The 18,599-nt window shown below is 52.9% G+C and overlaps 1 protein-coding gene across 2 annotated transcripts; it reads left to right on the top strand.

Annotated features, from left to right (window-relative positions):
• Window positions 1-5,447: 5,447 nt before the first annotated feature.
• On the top strand, window positions 5,448-18,464 carry SLC15A3 (solute carrier family 15 member 3). 2 transcript variants are annotated; one of them, XM_032879145.1, is made up of 8 exons: window positions 5,448-6,442; window positions 9,384-9,673; window positions 11,916-12,063; window positions 13,466-13,552; window positions 14,258-14,426; window positions 16,076-16,234; window positions 17,589-17,744; window positions 18,180-18,464. In XM_032879145.1, exons 1-8 carry the CDS (start codon window positions 5,903-5,905, stop codon window positions 18,332-18,334), a joined length of 1,704 nt encoding a protein of 567 aa, XP_032735036.1. In that variant the 5' UTR covers window positions 5,448-5,902; the 3' UTR covers window positions 18,335-18,464. The 2 variants fall into 2 exon arrangements, with proteins under 2 accessions (XP_032735036.1, XP_032735035.1); XM_032879144.1 differs by having other exon boundaries at window positions 5,449-6,442; window positions 13,442-13,552.
• The last annotated feature ends 135 nt before the right edge of the window (window positions 18,465-18,599 follow it).

Genomic DNA, 18,599 nt, shown 5'->3' with positions numbered 1-18,599 from the left:
TTACACATTTTCAAATCTCTTCAATGTCTGGCTTTATAGAAGATGCTTGGATTCACATATCATCTTCTTCAATCTGTTGAGAGGTGTTGTTTTGGTCAAAGTATACAGAAAAAAAATCTGGCCTCATAATATGCAATTGGGGAAAGGAGGAATATTTTCATACCCTTTTTAGGTAATTTTAGATATTCTCTGATACTGCAACAAAATTTGACAAGTGATGTTTTCTAAAGGTTAGTTGCAGTATGAGATCTGAAACTGTATCAGTGAACTTTAATCCACTGTTAAATTAAAATCCATTACCTTATCTTACACTTTGAATGGGTCTTTTATCCACGTGTGTTTCTGTAATAACATGCATTGGTCATTCTGGAACATCCTGGCTCCAAAAAGTTACGCGGATCTTCCGAAGGTTGACATATTTCATTATATGGTATCAAAACAATCACATTCATTAATATCATCGGTGAGCTCATCAGAAAACTTTTAAGTCCTGGGAAGCTGTCAAGAGCACGGTGGCAGATAAGAGTTTCTCTAAAATTCAAATTTTCACTTAAAAGCTCCAATTTCATCACTGGCAGCAAATACTGTCTTGTGCTTCCTTGGAAATAACAGGCTTCCTTTGCTCGGTTTCAAAAAATTATCTGCCAAATTCTCCAGTCTGAATAACCATAGTTTTTGAGTAAAGATGGTGTTCCATGGGGGGATGAAAAAGCCACAAATCCGCCCAGCTAGCTTGCTGGCAAACCAGAGAGCAGCAGCAGAATTCTGCTCGGAGGTGACCGCGGCCAGGGGACTCCGCGGAAGAGCACTCTGGCTGGTCTCATCCTGTCACACTGAATCCCAAGAAACTGGGCGCACAGGGTTGTGCTCTAATAATGTTAATGATTTTAACTGCTCCGTGGAGGCCATTGTTAAGTAAAACTAGACATTTTTCCCCCTGCTTGTACTCTGAGCAGAGGGTTGAAGAATTCAGGGGCTTCTAGGCCACTGCAGCTTTACCCATTATGGCTTTTGTACCAGGCAAATGAGGTCATGGAAAAGGCAAACGGTGTCTTCAGATTAGTACGAAAATAGTTCTGACCTCCTAGAACCCAGAAAAGGTCTCGGGGACCCATAGGGTGCCCATGGACTCGATTTTGAAAACTCCTGGTTGCGCAGAAAGGGCCGTGGGGCTCAGAACCAAAACCTCATGCACCCTGAAACCCTAGCTCTTCTCTGAAGTGCTGCCTGAGACACAGAGTCCTTCTTCTGGGGCACCTGGGTGGCATAGTCAGTTGAACATCTGACTCTTGGTGTCAGCTCAGGTCCGGATCTCAGGGTTGTGGGATCGAGCCCTGAGTCAGGCTCTGTGCTCAGTGCAGAGTCTGCTTGAGAGTCTCTCCTTCTTCCTTTGCCCTTCCCCTTGCCCTCTCTCTCACTCTCTCTCAAATAAATAAATCTTTAAAAACAAAAAATAAAAAGCTCCCTTAGAGGGGCAGCCTTGTGGACATTTGGCAAAAGGGACATGCTGCCAATTGTCTCCTCTCCCCCATGGGCAGGATTTCAAGATCTTTCCTTCCTCTGATCGCTCCCTATTGGACTTTCAAGTGTGGTACCTGCTGGATACAACACTCTGTTGAACCCAACCTGGAGTTGAGCAGAAGGATAGCCCCCAAACCAAATTTGATCTTTGCATAACAAACCCTTAGAACTACATTGGAGCAACTCTGGAAATTTAGGAAATGAAAACAAATCATTTTACTCTCATCCTATTGACAACTGCTGTTCTGTTGTGACCTCAGGTGGCCCAAACAATGTCGACTCATCCTGAATCCGTTGATGAAATCCCCAAAGTTCTATTTTTTCCGTCCTGCTACCACTAAGCCACGTCATCTTGACCCTTTCCATGTGGGGCCGGGTGAACCATAAATAGACCTGACATTCACATCTGTCCCCTGCCCTGTGCACATCTTCTGGTGTCTGGAGTCTAATGGCCAAAGTTTTTGTCTGTTTGTTTGTTTTGTTTTTGTTTGGGTGAACTTTTTCAGCTTCGTGTGATCTGCAAATGAGTTCACTCTCATCCAATATCAGCAACCTCGTTCATAAATTCTCCTATGGCCATTTGAATCTGGCATCAGAACATTCAATGCTGAAACACACTCACTGATGATGTATACCTTCCCATTAGTTTCCCAGGGCTGTTATTAACAAAATACCACAAATCTGGTGACAGATGACAGAATTGGATCCTCTCACAATTCAGGAGGCCAGAAGCCTGACATCAAGATATCAGTAGGGACAAACTCACTGCAGATGCCTTCCCAAAGTCTGCCCCTTGTCCCCACATGTCTTATGGTGGCCCGAGTGCCTTGGCATTCCTGGATTTGCGGCTGTAACATCTGCTGTCAGCCTCTGTCTTCCCAGCACCTTCTCCTCTGGGCGGCTCTGTGCTCCCTCCCTCTGCTTTGCTCTTATGAGGACGGTTGTAGATGGCATTTAAAGCCCACTGGGATAATCCAGGTTAAGTGCTTCTTCTCAAGATCCTTAATTTAGGCGCGCCTGGGTGGCTCAGTTGGTTAAGCATTGCCTTCAGCTCAGGTCATGATCCCAGGGTCTTGGGATCGAGTCCTGCCTTGGACTCGTTGCTCAGCAGGGAGTCTGCTTGTCCTTCTCCCTCTGCCCCTTCCCCACCCCTGCACTCATTCTCACTCTCTCTCTCTGACAAATAAATAAAATCTTAAAAAACAAATAAAATCTTTAAAATAAATAAATAAATAAAAATAAAAAGCCTCCATTGTTGTCTCCACGTCTCATTCCAACTTTACTTTTCATTATAGCCTTTATTATATGTGACACTAAATGCACCTTCTGTTCTGTTTCATTCCCCTCTTTTCCTTTGTTTCTTGTCTATCTCCCTAAGCACTGGGACATCACTGCCACAAGGGCAGAGGTTTGAGTCCTTTTTGGTCCCTGTTGTATCCCCAGCCCCTTGAACAGCACCCAGCACATAGTAGGCAATCTCTAAACACTTGTTTTCTTTGTCAGCTAATTAAGGTGCAGACATTTCCTGAGCTCTTATGATATGCCAGCCACGGGCCTCGATTATCTCATTTTAATTTTTTCTTTAAGATTGTTTATTTATTTATTTGACAGACAGAGATCACAAATAGGCAGAGAGGCAGGCAGATAGAGAGAGTGGGGGGGAAGCAGGCTCCCTGCTGATTGGGGAGCCTGACATGGGGCTCGATCCCAGGACCCTGAGATCATGACCTGAGCCGAAGGCAGAAGCTTAACCCACTGAGCCATCCAGGCGCCCCTATCTCATTTTAATACAAAAAAGCCTGTCATCAGTAAGAGACCACTCCACACCTCTTAAAACGGCCAAAATCTAGAGCACCTACCACAGCAAAGGCCAGCAAGAATATGGAGCAACAGGAACTCTCATTCATTGCTGGGGAGAATGCAAAATGGTACAGTCACTTTGGATGACAGTTTGGCAGTTTCTTATACAATGAAATATACTCTTACCATATAACCCAGCAATCATGCTCTTTAGTATTTACCCTAAGGAGTTGGAAGATTACATCCCCACAAAAATCTGCATGAGGAAGCGGGTAGCAGCTTTATTTGTAATTGCCAAAACTTGGAAGTGTCCAAGATGTTCTTCAGTAGCTGAATGGATCCACTGTGGTCCATCCAGACAATTATTCAAAAGAAATGAGGTCTGAAGCCACGGAAAGACATGGAGGATTCTTAAGTGTGTGTTACTAAATGAAAGAAGCCGAACTGTAAAGGCCACCCACTGCACGATTCCAGCTATGTCATGACATTCCAGAAAAGGAGCAAAGATAGTAAATTCAGTGGTTGCCAGGGTTTGGAAGTGGTGGGGGTAGGGAGCAGGCACATAAGGAAGAGGAGCACAGAGGATGTTTAAGGCAGTGTAAAATATACTCTATTGATGTTAAAATGACGGGTACGTGTCGTCATACAGTTGTCCACAGAATGTACAACACCAAGAGGGAGCCCTAAGGTAAACGATAGACTTAGGGTGATTATCATGTGTCAGTGTCAGCTCATCCTCGGTAAACAACGTACCATTCTGGTGAGTGATGTTAGCAATGGGGAACAGTGGGATAGGGGGTGTATGACGATCTCTGTACCTCCCTCTCAATTTGGTTATAAACCTAAAATTGCCCTAAAAACATTAAATTTTTTTAAAGATTTTACTTATTTATTTGAGGGCAAGCAAGAGCAAGAGAGATCACAGAGGGAGAAGGAGAAGCGGACTCACCACTGAGCAGAGAGCCTGATGCGGGACTCCATCCCAGGACATCAGGATCATGACCTGAACCAAAGGCAGATGCTTAACCCACCGAGCCACCCAGGCGCCCCTAAAAAAGATTAATTCTTTAAAAAAGAACAAAAAAAGACAAAGTCCTTGACTCAGTGGAATACACATTCTATCAGGGAAGACAATAAACCCGTAACTGGATGAGTATTGTACGCCCTGAAGACACGAACACAAGACAGAGTGACAGATGGAGAGTGCTGGGCATTCAGCAGACAACTACTTAGGACCACCAGGAAGGTCTCTATGAAGAGGAGACATTTCAGCTGAAATCTGAGTGAAGAGAAGAGACCAGCCATGCGGAGATCCGGAGGAAGAGCAGTTCTGGGAGAGGGCAGAGCTCAGCAGTCAGGGGTAGGGAAGGAAGGGGCCTGGGGCTGGACTTGAGTGGCTATGGGGCTGTCCTGAGGTTGGAGGAGGGCAGACGGCAGAGGCACGCACTGCAGGGCTCCGCGGAGGGAGTGCTGAGCCCAGTCTAGATGAAGTCTGAGGGCGGACCCTTCCCAATCTCAACTCACTTGTGGGCCCTCTATGATGCCACATGCTTCCTGAAGGTGACCCCACTTCCTTCCTCCCAGTAGCAGTTACACAATCTGAATTGTGTTTGGAGAGCTTCCCCATCACTCAAGAGCCCTAGCAGGGGTTTACCCCCAGCTCAGTTATCATAAACAGTCATCCCCACCCTCCCTTCCTATGGTTGCTGCATCTGTAAAGTGGGCAGGGACGGGGAGGGGGGAACCAAAAAAACAAAAAAGTGCAAATGGCATTTCCAGTTCTGTTGCTGTTGCTTTGGACTGTGATTGGAAGAAGATGCAGCCAAAGTGGGATGGAGGGACGAAATGAAAGTGAAAGATGGAAACAATTCCTCAGGCTCCAGAGGCGGGGGTAGGAAGAGTAGGTTGGGGAAGAAGGGAGGTTTTTAGAAAGCTGGGCAGACAGGGACCCTGTGACCCAGGCTTTCATTTCTCCTGTGCACCCCACGGCACCATGTGACACAGCCCAGCCACAAGAAAGGGGAACCGAGAAGAGGCCAGAATTTCCCAAGAAGCAGAAAGCTGGACAGAGGCTGAGCGGGACAGAGAGCCAGAGGGGGCCAGGGAGGAGGGGAGGCAGCGGAAGCAGGGGAGGCAGGGGAGGCAGGGGAGGCAGGGGAGGGGCCAGGAGGAGGCGGTGGGGGCAGAGTGAGCCCTGTGGGAGGGTCCCCTCCCCAGAGGGTAGGCCAGGTGTCACAGGGGTAAGGGACGACACTTAAGCCGGGGCGACCGGGGAGAGCAACAGGAAAGGAGGGGGAGGGGCAGAGAGGCGGGGCGAAGAAGGGTCGGCCGCGAGGGCAGCGGTGTTGAGAGGAGGGGGAGAAAGGGTGGGGGGTCGGAAGAGTCAAGGTGGGTGGAGGAAAGAGGACAGAGTCGAGGGTTAGGGCCGGGGAGGTAGAGGCTGGGTGGCCACTGAGGCCGGAGGGGGAGAGAAAGACAGGCAGAGGGGACGGGAAGGCAGAGAGGGGGAGCCACAGGGGCTGAGAAAGGAGGGCAGCCCGACTGAGGGTGCGGGGCCGCAGGGCAGGGCCACAGGCGGAGGATGGCCGCGCGGGGAGCCCGGGAGGAGCGCCGGCCGCTGGTGGCGCGCAGGCCGCGGGCGCCCCGACGGTGGCGGCGGACCGCGGCGGCCGCGGTGCTTCTGGTGGAGACGCTGGAGCGCGCCGCCTTCTTCGGCGTCTCGGCCAACCTGGTGCTCTACCTCAACAGCGCCAGCTTCAACTGGGACGGCCAGCAGGCGTCCCGCGCCGCGCTCGTCTTCCTGGGCGCGTCCTACCTGCTGGCGCCCGTGGGCGGCTGGCTGGCCGACGCGTACCTGGGCCGCTCGCGCGCCATCACGCTCAGCCTGCTGCTCTACCTGGTCGCCTCCAGCCTGCTGCCCGCCACCGCCTTCGCCGACGGCCGCCGCTCCTTCTGCGGGGAGATGCCCGTGCTGCCGCTGGCGCCCGCCTGCCGGTCGCCCGACTGCACGCGCATCTCGCCCACCCCGTACTGCGCGCCCACCCTCTACTCCGGGCTGCTGCTGCTCGCCCTCGCCGCCAGCTCCATCAGGAGCAACCTCACCTCCTTCGGGGCGGACCAGGTGAGTGGCGGGCGCGCGCCTGGCGAGGTCCAGGGAGGGCGCAGGATCTGCGCGGTTCCTGGAGCCGAGACCGAGAGCCAGCAGCGACCTCAGGCAAACCACGTCCCCCCTTCTCTGCTCCCGGTTTCCTTACTGGAAAGAAGAGGGGGTGCTAGGTCTAACAACAATAACGATGGCTGCGATGGTAATAACCGTCGTTGTTGGCTTTCTTGGACCATGTGCTGCTTTCAATGTTTTAACTCCTTTAATCCTCTTAACTACCCAGGAGGAAGGTGGTGGTGTTATGCCCACTTTACAGATGAGGACGCTGAGGTTTCAGTATATGAATCAACCCGTCCAAGGTCATATAGGGAGCAGGTCAAGGGGTGGGAAGGGTAGCTGGACTTCAGGCCCCTCCAGGAGCCCCATCTTTATGTGTCCTAGGGAATCTGGGGGATAGGGAAGGAGTAAGCTCCTTCCTAACCAGCAGAGCCAGAGGTGGGGTCCCATAGACTGGTTCAGATCCCAGCTCTGTCTCTCACTAGCCATGAGCACTTGGGCAAATATCTCAGCCTCTGAGGCCTTTCTCTCTGCTTTTGGACAGAGTGCCGCACATAGGAGAAATTCAATAAATATCTACCAAATGAATAAAGGCCCAGCGAAATGGCAGTATATATTTTCCTTTTTTAGAAAAAAAATTTTTTTAAGATTTTATTTATTTATTTGACAGATCACAAGTAGGCAGAGAGGCAGGCTTGTGTGGGGGTGGGGGTGGGGAGGGGAGGGAGCAGGCTCCCTGATGTGCAGAGAGGCCGATGCTGGGCTCAGCCCCAGGACCCTGAGATCATGACCTGAGCCCGAGGCAGAGGCTCAACCCACTGAGCCACCCAGGCACCCCTGATAGGGTTATATTTTGATAACTTCACTCAGTGGGATATTAGACGATAAGTTTAAGTAATATGTAATATGTTTAAAACAACCACATAGGGTGTTAGCAAAAGCAAGGCAGTACTGAGTACAGAATATGATTACAGCCCTTTGAAAAGACTAGGAGTCAGCTAAAACGAGAAACAGGAAAAGGCTGTCACAATAGTGTGATCAGGCCACAGGACTTACTGTACTTCTCCCTTATTGCCTCTGTTGTTCAAATGTTCTTTAATTGTATTTATCCAGCATCATAAAGGGGATATTTTAAAAGAATCATTGCATCCTACCCAGTTTCCATTGTCCTTGCCAAGGACTTACTCATCCAGGCTATTGGGGTTCCTTTGATGACGGGGGACTTGGTGCCCCCAGGGCACCCTCTCCATTCCTTGGCTACTGTTGACCTTCCTTCGGACTAGGAGACGCCCAACATCTGTCAATAGGAATCTCTCTTCTTCCCTTCATTCTACTCTTTCACTGATGTGCACTACACCCCCGCGTGCCCTAGGCTGCCCTCGGGAGTCTGAACCTGACCCATAGGACAAGGTGGAAACACTGAAATGATTCCAGGCAGGGGTGGACATCACTAGATTTGAGTTCTTTAAAACTGTCTCTGGCTGCAATGGAGAGTGGGTGGGGACAGCAGGAGCGGGTACCCCAAAGCAGTGAGGGACTGCTGCAGAATTCAGGAGGGCAGTTAGATGGAGGCTGTGTGGGTGGGAAGGGTTCGCACCATCTGGCAGACAGCCATACCTAGGAGCCGTGTTTTTAACACACTTGCTGATTTCAGAAAGGGCCATCCATCATTCTTGACAAAGTGCTCATTTTGGGAGAGCTCATTTATATCCTGAATGGGCTGCCTGGTCTTCCCTCTTAGAGCTGCAATTGTCATATTAATTTACATCCAATTAATAAATGGAAGTGCCTGCACATAATAGGGCTTATTCAATTTTCTGTTTGAAAGTCAACAGCAAAAATCTCATGTGGACATGGTCTTCCCCCTCTAATGCCTAGAGGAGCCCCCAGAATCTCTAAGAGTACGCGTCTGTATAGACTATAATTTTACTTTTAGAAAGGCAAAAAAAAAAAAAAAAAAAAAACTTACCTTTTCCCCAACACAATCACAGAATGCCAAGCTTAACAGATAGGAAAACCAGTGGATTTCGAGATGTGGTTTGTTGAAAAGGTGACAGATGTAAGAGTACAGAATCACTTTGAAAATTGACCTCTAGTCTTCGCTGCTTTTTAGAAATGCAGATGCCTGGGCCCAGCCCCAGACCTGCTGGGGCAGAAACTGGGACCAGGGTCTGGGAGAAGTAGGATCAGCCAGCACCACTGACCCAAACCAGCAGACCGGAAGGGGGCCTGGGGCTTGACTGTTGCAGATTGATCCAAATCCTGGGCAAAGATTTTCAGTCTTTCTGCCCTTGCTGGGGGGGGGACTGATTTCTTTTTTTGTCAGGCCAGAACCTGCTCTTGGGGCTGTGTCCAAGACTACCTCTGCTTTCCCTGATAGGCCAACCTTGCTTGACTGGGCCTAGATCAGAAGGAGCAAGAGGAGGGGAAGGGACGGGCTGATGGGTCACAGGAGAAAACTCAGCATTTCCAAATTGCAGAGGAAATTCTCAATTAGACTTTTAACTGTTCACCACATTTAATAATGTGAAATAGACCTGATCTTTATTGGCTTTCTTCTGATTATAAAGGTGAGGCATACTGTAGGCCATTCAGTCGAAGACAAAGGAATAAACCAACCAGAAATGAACAAAGTGACATCAAAGACATCTGTTGTGTGCACTTCTTGGTGAAAATTTAAAAAGCACGGTGTGCCATGGACATGAAAAAACAGCTGTTCCAAACTATCTTGATCATTAACAAGTGACTCCCAAGGGAAAGGCTTATTCATTCTATCAACCAATATTTATTTAGTGCCTATTTAGTGATCAGGGACCAGGAAAGTGTCTCTGTGGGAGAGGGGGTGCAGTACCTCGTGGCAGGGTGCCCCCGGTCCTCCCTTACTCTCACCCCTGCCCCGCAGGTGATGGATCTTGGTCGTCATGCCAGCCGTCGCTTCTTCAACTGGCTTTATTGGAGTATCAACGTGGGTGCCGTGCTCTCGCTGCTGGTGGTGGCTTTTATCCAACAGAACATCGACTTCCTGCTGGGCTACGGCATCCCCGTGGGCTGCGTGGGCCTGGCCTTCTTCATCTTCCTCTTTGCCACCCCCATCTTCGTCACCAAGCCTCCCACAGGCAGCCAAGTGTCCTCTATGGTTAAACTCGCTCTCCAAAGCTGCTGTCCCCGGCTGTGGCACCAACACTCTGTCAGGTAAGAAGGGGGCTCTTGGGGAAGAGGGCCACGGAGCATGGACATGTGCTGTGCTCCTCTGGGGGAGGCATGGACCAGTTGGAAGGATGTTCAGGGTCAACTCCCGTGGTAGTCCTCTATGACAGCCTGCTGTGCTGGGGGCTGGAGTGGCGAGGATGACAGAGGATGGTGACCGAGGTCAAGGTGGCGGCAGCGGTGGTGCGGCTGATGGGCTCACTGTAGAAAGTGGGATGCTGTTCATGGTCTTGACAGTGATGATCGAGATGGAGGTGTTTGCTAGCAGCCTCGATGAAGCTAAGTCAGCGGTGACTGACGAAGGCGGTAGGGCTGGCTGGTGATGGAGACGATGGTACCAGTGCAGGCTGTTGGGATATAAGATAAGTAATCCAATGCCACACTGGTATTAAGTGTAAGAAAGTCTAAGAGGGCACGTGTGTGGTTCAGTAGGTTAAGCGTCTGCCTTCGGCTCAGATCATGATCCCAGGGTCCTGGGATGGAGTCCTGCATCGGGCTCTCTGCTCAGCGGGGAGTCTGCTTCTCCCTCTCCCTCCCTCCCTCCACCTGCCCATGCTCTTTCTCTCTTCTCTCTCTCAAATAAATAAAAATATTAAAAACAAAAGAAAAGGGGTGCCTGGGTGGCTCAGTGGGTTAAGCCTCTGCCTTCAGCTCGGGTCATGATCTCAGGGTCCTGGGATCGAGCCCCGCATCAGGCTTTCTGCTCAGTGGGGAGCCTGCTTCCTCCTCGCTCTCTCTCTGCCTGTGTGTGATCTCTGTCTGTCAAATAAACAAATAAATTCTTTGGGAAAAAAAAAGAAATCTGCCAAACTTGCTCCCCTTGAGTTAGCCGGCAACCCAGGGAGGAAGGTTCTGAACAGCTTCTCACAGGCACACCAGCTTGCTTCAGCCCCTGTCCTTCCTAACTTATGCTAAGCAAACCTGTGTCTAGACCCTGGAACCGGTTACGGAGCCTGTCAGTAGGATCTAGATGGAAAAGGGGCAGCACATGTTTGTCCGAGCTGGTGCATTGCTTTGCTGTGGGGTTTCCTTTTAACGATCCAGCATAGCCCAGCAGACCGTCCTGGAATTCAGTGGCTCAAGCAACTGCGTTTTCTTACCTGTCACAATTTCACGGCGACTGGGCTCAGCCGGGCAGTTCTTCTTCTTCTTGTGATGTCATGGGGGGGGGCTGCAGTCATCTGGCCAAAGGGGTTAAAACACCCAAGATGGCTCACTTACGTCGCTAGTAGTCCACATCTCGTCCCCCGTCATGGGGCCTCATGCCTGTGGCTGGAGCTCCTCACGGCAAGGTGGGTTGTAGGAGAGGGAGCTTTCAAAGAGTGAACGTTCCAAAGGGAAAGAGACAGAAACTATTGGTCTTAGAGTCTGATATCGGGCTTGGAGTTCCCGAGCCACCACTTCTGCTCATTCCGTGGGTCAGCCACAAGGCCAGCTTGGATTCCTGGCAGGGGAGCGAATCGGCCGTTGGTGGAGGAGTGGCATCCCACCATGGGAGGGGAGAGGCTAAGAGTGGCCATCTTTAGAAATGACTGCACTGGTGTTGCCCTTTTTGGCATCTCAAAGGATGAGGCAAGGCTCTAGATCAAGAAGGGATTAGAAACCTGTCCAGACAAAGGGCAAAGGGGGAAGGTCACAGCAGTGGTTAATCTATCCTGTTTCCTGACCATTTCCCCTGCACCCCTACCTCTCCACTGTCTCTGTCCGTAGGGAGAGGGCTGTAATGTTGCCTGTTGAGGAGGATGGACTTGATGATGGCAAATAGGGGTGCTTTGGGGTATGTCAGATCTGGGCCACCCTCTCTCTCTGAGTCAGGCTTGGATTGGGACTTCCTTGCTTCCCACGGGACGCTGATACTGAGGCTAAAAGTTCCCCAACACTCTGCTCACCACAGTCCCTGGTCTTCCTTCCCCCAGACCGCTGGGCTCGAGCTCCAGGAGGGAGGGGTCTTGATCAGCCACCTATGCGAGAAAGGGTACAGTAAGCACAGTGACAGGGAGTGTAATGAACAGTTGGTGGGAGGTTGGCTTTGTGGGGAGATCACCTCATTCACGATGATGATGGCGAGGATGGTGGTGATGGTGATGATTGAGAAGGTGATGCTCCTGGTGGAGGGAGGAGATGGGTGATCTCAGAGGTGACCACTGGTGATGGAGGAGCAAGATAATGGTGGCCGTGGGGGTGGTGATGGCTGCTATTTTATCTGCTGCTTCCCATCACCCCACAGAGACCCTCAAGGCACCCAGCCGCTGCCTAACCAGAGGTCTCCCCAGACTGGCCCTTCCTCCCAAGAGGACATAGCCAACTTTCAGGTGCTGGTGAAGCTCTTGCCAGTCATGGTGACCCTGGTGCCTTACTGGATGGTGTATTTCCAGGTGAGCATCCGGGTCTTTCGCTCTGGGGGCACAGGCTCCCCGGTCACCTGACAGGCCTCTGCTCTCACCATAGAAGCCCAGAGCTTGTGGAAGAGAAGGCAGGGGGTTGCAGCATGACCTGTGGCTATGAAGGGCCTGGCACAAAGCCATCCCGGTAATGAATAGCATGAGGAACCCTGGAGACGGGTTTGAGGCCCAGTGCCCCGAATGTCACCCTGTCTGTCTGGGCCTCATGTGCCAAACGGGGGATGTGGAGGCTTCCCTCAGCTCAAGAGCAGTCAGATCCTCTGACGTGGCAACGGAAGCCCAGGTTTGCCCAACGCCACGTAGCCAATCAGGGGTGAGCTCTGTGGGTTGAGTCCCCCACCCGGGCTGTGTCTCAGAACCACCTGCAGAGCTTTTGAAACCGATTCCATGTCCCACCCCAGACTGTGGGGGGAAGTCTCTAGAAGGGTAAACTTCTCAGGTGAGACTGGTACCCAGCCTGTCTGAGAGTCTCTGCTTCCAGCCATCTCCTCAGGGGAAGGCTGCAGGGGGAGGGTGGGGGTGGGCAGTGGGCAGCAGCTTATAGCCCCAACTTTTAGCCCCCAGAGGACAAGGCCTTTGCCTTCCATACCCCCTTCCTAGGAAGCTTGTTTTGCATTTACCGAATATGAGGGTTGTGTAGGACCAGCCTGCTATTTGGGGTGACACAGAGGCGAGGGGACAGGGACATGAGGAGGGTGTGTGTATGCGTCCGCTGCTGATTCTCAGAATACTGACATCCTTACACACCAGTTGGTGGATAGCTTCTGTCCTGAGCACCCTGAGTGCCCTCTCCTGCCCCAGGCCCTCCTGGGGGGATTCTCCCAGTCTCCCAGTTTTATAGAGCAGCTAACAGGGTGATGCCCAGTGTGGCAGTGGGCTCCCTAGAGCCTGCCCAGAGCCATTCTGGTGGGCCAGGACCTACCCGGGGCCTGTGCTGTGTCAGCCCGTGGGATGCAGCTTGGCCTCAGTGTCAAGGGAGAGCTCCCCGTGGGGACAGCCATGTCATTATCTTCCCCATGTCAACAGACATTTCTCCACATCTCCTCTGTGCCAGGCCCTGGAGACACCAAATGTGAGTCAGACCAGCTGTGCCCAGGCTCTGGGATAAGGCTGCACATAGGGCTCATGGGCCTGGAAGCAGAGCGAAGGAGGCTCCCTGACCCGGCCTGGCTCCTGAGGAGGAAGGAGAATGGGGGGGTGGTTGGTCACATCCCCTGAGGCTGGGGGAGAGGACCCTGTCCGGCAGCCCGGTGCTCCTTCTGAAGAACGCCCATCGAGGCGCTGGCCGGCTCCCGGGCTGAGGGGGAGGCGGCCAGCTCTGCGCCAGCCACGGCTCTGCCCCTCTTGGCAGATGCAGTCCACGTTCGCCCTGCAGGGCCTTCACCTCCGCATCCCGAACATTTTCCCAGACAACCCCGCCAACAGCTCCGCGGCTCTGCGAGCTCAGTCCAGCGGCTACAAGGTAAGAGGCCAGGCGGGGGTTCAGCCCCCACGGCAGGCGGTGCTGGGTGTCTCCTCCGTAAACAGAAGGCCATGAAGCTGTTCCCACGCCCAGGGGCAGGGGGTCCTCAGGGAACAGGAAAAGCACCTGGAGGACGGGTCAACGTGTGCCCCAGCCCGGGCATCCTGCCAAGATGCTCAGCTGTTCCAGAGAATTCGGGGCCAGCTTTGCTCCCACCCACTGCCGCTCTGAGGCAGCCCTCAGCGCCTTCAAGGTGTGCTTGGGTCCCTCAATTTCTCCTTGACTTCCCTCACTCTCTGGGACGCCTGGATGCCCAGATGTCTGTCTTTCACCAGAACTTGCCAAACCAGTTCCTTGGCATGTCAAAGACTCATAACATCAAAGACCCTCAGAGCTGAGGGTGTGACATTTGCCACTATACCTTCATTCCTTGCCCAGGGCAGACATCACTAGTCCATCCTGACATGTTTTCATGCAGAGCCCAAGAATGTTCCAGGCAGCCATTTTCCCACCGATAGAAGCCAGAGAAACCGATTTGCCATCCTCTGATTTAATCCCATCCCCGACTTACCCATCGGAGCAAGGTGCATTCCAGAGAGGGGAAAGGGCTGACCTTGGATCACCCAGGAGGCCAGCGCTCCCCGCTCCTGTCCAGAGCTCCTTCTGCACTGCTAGCCCATCTTGTTTGGCCCCCCTCTTGCCCAGATCCCAGAAGCCTGGCTCCTCCTGGCCAACGTCGTGGTGGTGCTCATCCTGGTGCCCGTGAAGGACCACTTGCTGGACCCTTTACTGCTGCGGTGCAAGCTGCTTCCCTCGGCCCTGCAGAAGATGGCCGTGGGGATGTTCTTCGGCTTTGCCTCTGTCCTTGTGGCAGGTGTGTGGGCCTTAGTGGAGGGACATGGGGAGGGAGGCTGGCTCTGCTTTGGGCTGATGCTGGAACCGTGGGCCTAGGCCATGTACACCCTCCCACCGTGGGTGTCAGTCAGTCTTGGCTTCCCAGGGGGTGTGAGCTGAGGGGGACCTTCCTCCTCTAGTCCCATCTCCGCTCATCAGATGAGGGAACTCAGGCCAAGAGATGCAAAAAAATTTTCACCAGTGGCATGGAAGCTCCCTGAAGACAGGTTTTTTTTTTTCCTTTTTCATTCATTGCTATGAATAATGCACATGGCACCCAATCAATGTGTTGGAGAATTTTTCAGACACTCAGACACTTAAAAAAAAAAAAAGAATTTATTATTTATTCTCTTCCTTCTTCTGGTTCAAAATGATTTGAAGCCATTTATGACAAAGGGGTCCTAGTAACGAAGCCTTTCATGCTACTGCACAAACCTTTGTCCCTTTCACTCAGCAACTCAGTGATCCCGAGGTTACTAAACGACTTTGAGCCCCGTCTTTGCAATGGGGATAGTAATTCGTTCAGCCCCATAGCAGGACCCAAGTTCTGCCTCATGGAATGTAGTCTAGCAGGAGTGTTGTGCAGATTAAAAAAAGGCGACGTCTCTGAGACACCCAGCACTGTGCCTGGATTATGAGGAGCCAGGGGAATCAAAGCTCAGAAACCAGGATTGTGTTGCAAGGACAAAAACCAAACTAGGTTCTTTTTCAACCTGTGCTTTAATGCAGTTTGTCCTAGTTCATCCCCGTAGCAATCCTGGGATTTTTTTTTTTTTTTTTAAGATTTTGTTTATTTATTTGGCAGAGAGAGACAATGAAAGAGAGAACACAAGCGGGGGAGTGGGAAAGGAAGAAGCAGGCCTCCTGCTGAGCAGGTAGCCAGATCCGAGTCTCGACCTGGGACCCCGGGATCATGACCTGAGCTGAAGGCAAAAGCTTAATGACTGAGCCACCCAGCGCCCCATATCCTGGGAATTTTATTCCTACTTTTTGCATGAGAGCGCTGGGTCTCAGGGAGTTTAAGTGATTTGCCCACGGTCACACAGCTAACCAGTGCCAGGGCTCAGGACTGGAACCTACATCACCTCTCACCACATCCAGTGTTCATGCCATGACAGCACAGCCGTCTCCTAAGCAACGAGGGGGAAGGAAGTAAAAATAAGCTTGAGAACCAGGTTAAAAACCCTTCTGGATTTCCCGTGGTATCAGGGAAATGGGGCTAGCTGTGAAACCAGAAGCTGGTTGTGACATCAAATCCAGTGCCAACTCCTCATCAGCTTGGGTGACCCTGGGCTGGTTGCTTAGCCTAAAATTGTCTGTCTTCATTTGCAAGAATGCATATTAAATGCCCAGCACTTAACAGGCTCTCAATTAACACAAGCTGTTCCTGTTTATGAGTGCAAAACTGCATTCTGAGCTTCTTAGCAGTCAAGGCAAAAGTCGAAGAGTTGAAGCTCAAATCTCGGACCTCCAGCCTGCCCCCAGGCCCGTGTGTGCTTTTCCTTTCCTGCCACTCGGTCCCTGGTGACCTAGTGAATACCAACCACGAGACAAGCTCTGCCCTGGGCTAAGCTTCCGATGCTGGGCCTGGCTATTTATATCCCCTACCCCCACCCCCTTCCACCCAAGGAGGCCTGGAGATGGAGCGCTTACAGTACGTCCATCACAACCAGACGGTGTCCCAGCAGATCGGGAAGGATGTGTACTACGCAGCTCCGCTGTCCATCTGGTGGCAGATCCCTCAGTACCTGCTCATCGGGATCAGTGAGATTTTTGCCAGTATCCCAGGTACCCCGGCCCCCTCCCCTGCTCTCACGCCAATGACGGGCTCTGCCTGGTGCTGCCTCGAAGTCGGAGGTCTCACGGGTCCAGCTTCTGGAGTTCATGGGGGTGGAGGAAGGCCAGGTTTTCTGGGTGGGGCCGAGTTCACCCAGGGGAGATTCACTAGCTCCTGCTTTGTGCCAGGCAGTAGTCTAGGCACTGGAGGTTTGCAGGTGGTTAAGACATTCCCTACCGACTTCCTACATCGTCCCTGGTGCTGTGTTCTTCATCCCCTGTGTCTGTGCGGGTGCTGTTCCCTGTGCCTCAGGTTCAAAGTGAACCCCGCTTTCCCCATCACCGCTGAGCCTAAATGCCAACTCCTCCATAAAGCCCTTTCTGAGGCCCCTGGGCAGAGGGAGTTCTTCCATCCTCCTTCCCTCATCTCTATTGAGGGTCACTAATAACTCAGGACGTTTGCGGCCCTGGCCGGGCTGTGAGCCGGAGCTGTGGAGTGGAGGTGGGCTCTTTGCTCAGCCAAGTAGCAGGAGCTACTCAGCTGGAGGCCCAGGGCTAGGCTCTTGTGGGACTCACTCAGAACTGGCTGGGGGGACGGTCACGAAGACAGTAAACCCAGGGGAGGGCTGTAGCGGTGACTTCAGGGTGTAGGGAGAGTCCCTGGGACAAGGTGGGGAGCAGGCAGGTGGGCGGGGAGGGCAGAACTCAGCTGGTAGCAGGAAGGATGTTGGCAGGCAGGGGGAACAGCAGATGCGAAGAGCTAAGCCTTGTGGGGAGTGTGCGGGGGCCGGGGACGGATGGGGCCAAACCTGGATGGATGTTGAAGTCTCTGCCGAGGGCAACAACAGCTCCACCGCCCCCCCCGCCCCCAAGGGGACTTTGGCAGGGAGAGGATCCCGATCCCATTAGAGTTTTTTTTAGACGGACCCATCTGGCTGTGTGAGGAGGGAGGCAGGAAGCAGGGGGGTGGTTTAAGAGGCATTTGCAGGGGCTGGACAGTAAATGACCAGGGCAGCGCTTTGGCCTGGGGCAGAGGGAACAGAGAAGGGGGCCGACATGAAGTTTCTCAGGTTAAATCAAAAGGATTTGGCGATGATGTTGAAGGAGGGTGGAGGAGGGTAGGGGAGAGAGGGGTGCTGTCCCTGATATGGGAGACCGAGGAGGAGGGGTGACAGAGCAATGGGGGGGGCATCCAGGCGGAGGTGTTCAGCCAGGGGACTAGATGAGCAGGGCAGAGGCAAGGGGGCACGGGGGTCATCCTAGCCTCGTGGTGGGCAGTCATGCTGGGGAGGCCAGGATGGAGGCTGGGCAGACCCCATCTCTGCTCCTCCAGCGGCTGCTTGGGTCTCCCCCCGTCCCTCTGCAGGCCTGGAGTTTGCGTACTCGGAGGCTCCGCGCTCCATGCAGGGAGCCATCATGGGTATCTTCTTCTGCCTGTCGGGAGTGGGCTCGCTGTTGGGCTCCAGCCTTGTGGCCCTGCTGTCCCTGCCCGGGGGCTGGCTCTATTGCCCTAAGGACTTTGGTGAGTGTGGGGCCCTCCCCGGGGACTGGGACCTGGGTGGTGGGAGGCTTGGAGAGGTGGCAACTAAGTGCTTTGACCCCAGGCCCAGTGAAATAGCAGCCTGGACTCGGAAGAACCGGGTTCTAGCCCCAACTTGGCCAGTCGCCCATGTGGCCTCCCCGCCTTGGGCCTCAGTTTCCCTAACTGTCAAAAGGGAATCTGTGTACTCGACAGACCTCCAAGGCTCCTTCCTGCTTCTGGAAGTCTGTCGTTCTGGCTGAAGGGTCAACTTTCTCTGGGGTCTTTGTGTTTTAAGCCCCTGAAAGAACATCTGATGGGGACTCGCAGGCAGCACAGGACGAGAGGGCTGTCTGTCCACCCACTCCCCACATGGCTTCAGCCGCCAGTCCTGGGGGAGCCCTGCTTGACCCAAATGCCAACCCCTCCTTTCTCCAGGGAACATCAACAATTGCCGGATGGACCTGTACTTCTTCCTGCTGGCTGGCATCCAGGCTGCCACGGCCCTCCTGTTTATGTGGATAGCCGGCCGCTATGAGAGGGTAGCTCAGGCCCCAACTTCCCAAAGCTGTCCCAGCAGGGACAGGGGCTGAACACCCTCCCCGCCCTTCTCTCCCCAGGACACAGACAGTTCAGGACCAGTGGAGGTTCCTTGAGTTTATTCTGTACCCAACGTTAGGATGAAATGGTTCATAAATAAGGGGCATAAGCCCTTCCTCACGAGCATGGTCCATGACGGGGGTGGGGCAGGGCAGAGGGGACTTGGGTGGGCGTCCTTTGGAGAGACCAGGTGGGGGACTTGGATCCGCAAGCACCAGAGGGTGCTCGGGAGGCTGCCCGGGCTGGTGGCCAATGGGG

Source organism: Lontra canadensis, unplaced genomic scaffold (assembly GCF_010015895.1).
Source record: "Lontra canadensis isolate GAN:19392208 unplaced genomic scaffold, GSC_riverotter_1.0 scaffold66, whole genome shotgun sequence".
Lineage (NCBI taxonomy): Eukaryota > Metazoa > Chordata > Mammalia > Carnivora > Mustelidae > Lontra > Lontra canadensis.
This window is presented reverse-complemented; position numbering and strand designations above follow the sequence as displayed.

Excerpts from the sequence above, each read along its gene's own strand:
- SLC15A3 (XM_032879144.1), top strand. The coding sequence starts at position 5,903 with ATGGCCGCGCGGGGAGCCCGGGAGGAGCGCCGGCCGCTGGTGGCGCGC. Across the intron at positions 13,553-14,257 it reads CTCAGTCCAGCGGCTACAAG|ATCCCAGAAGCCTGGCTCCT; the intron begins GTAAGAGGCCAG and ends CCTCTTGCCCAG. Across the intron at positions 17,745-18,179 it reads CTATTGCCCTAAGGACTTTG|GGAACATCAACAATTGCCGG; the intron begins GTGAGTGTGGGG and ends TCCTTTCTCCAG.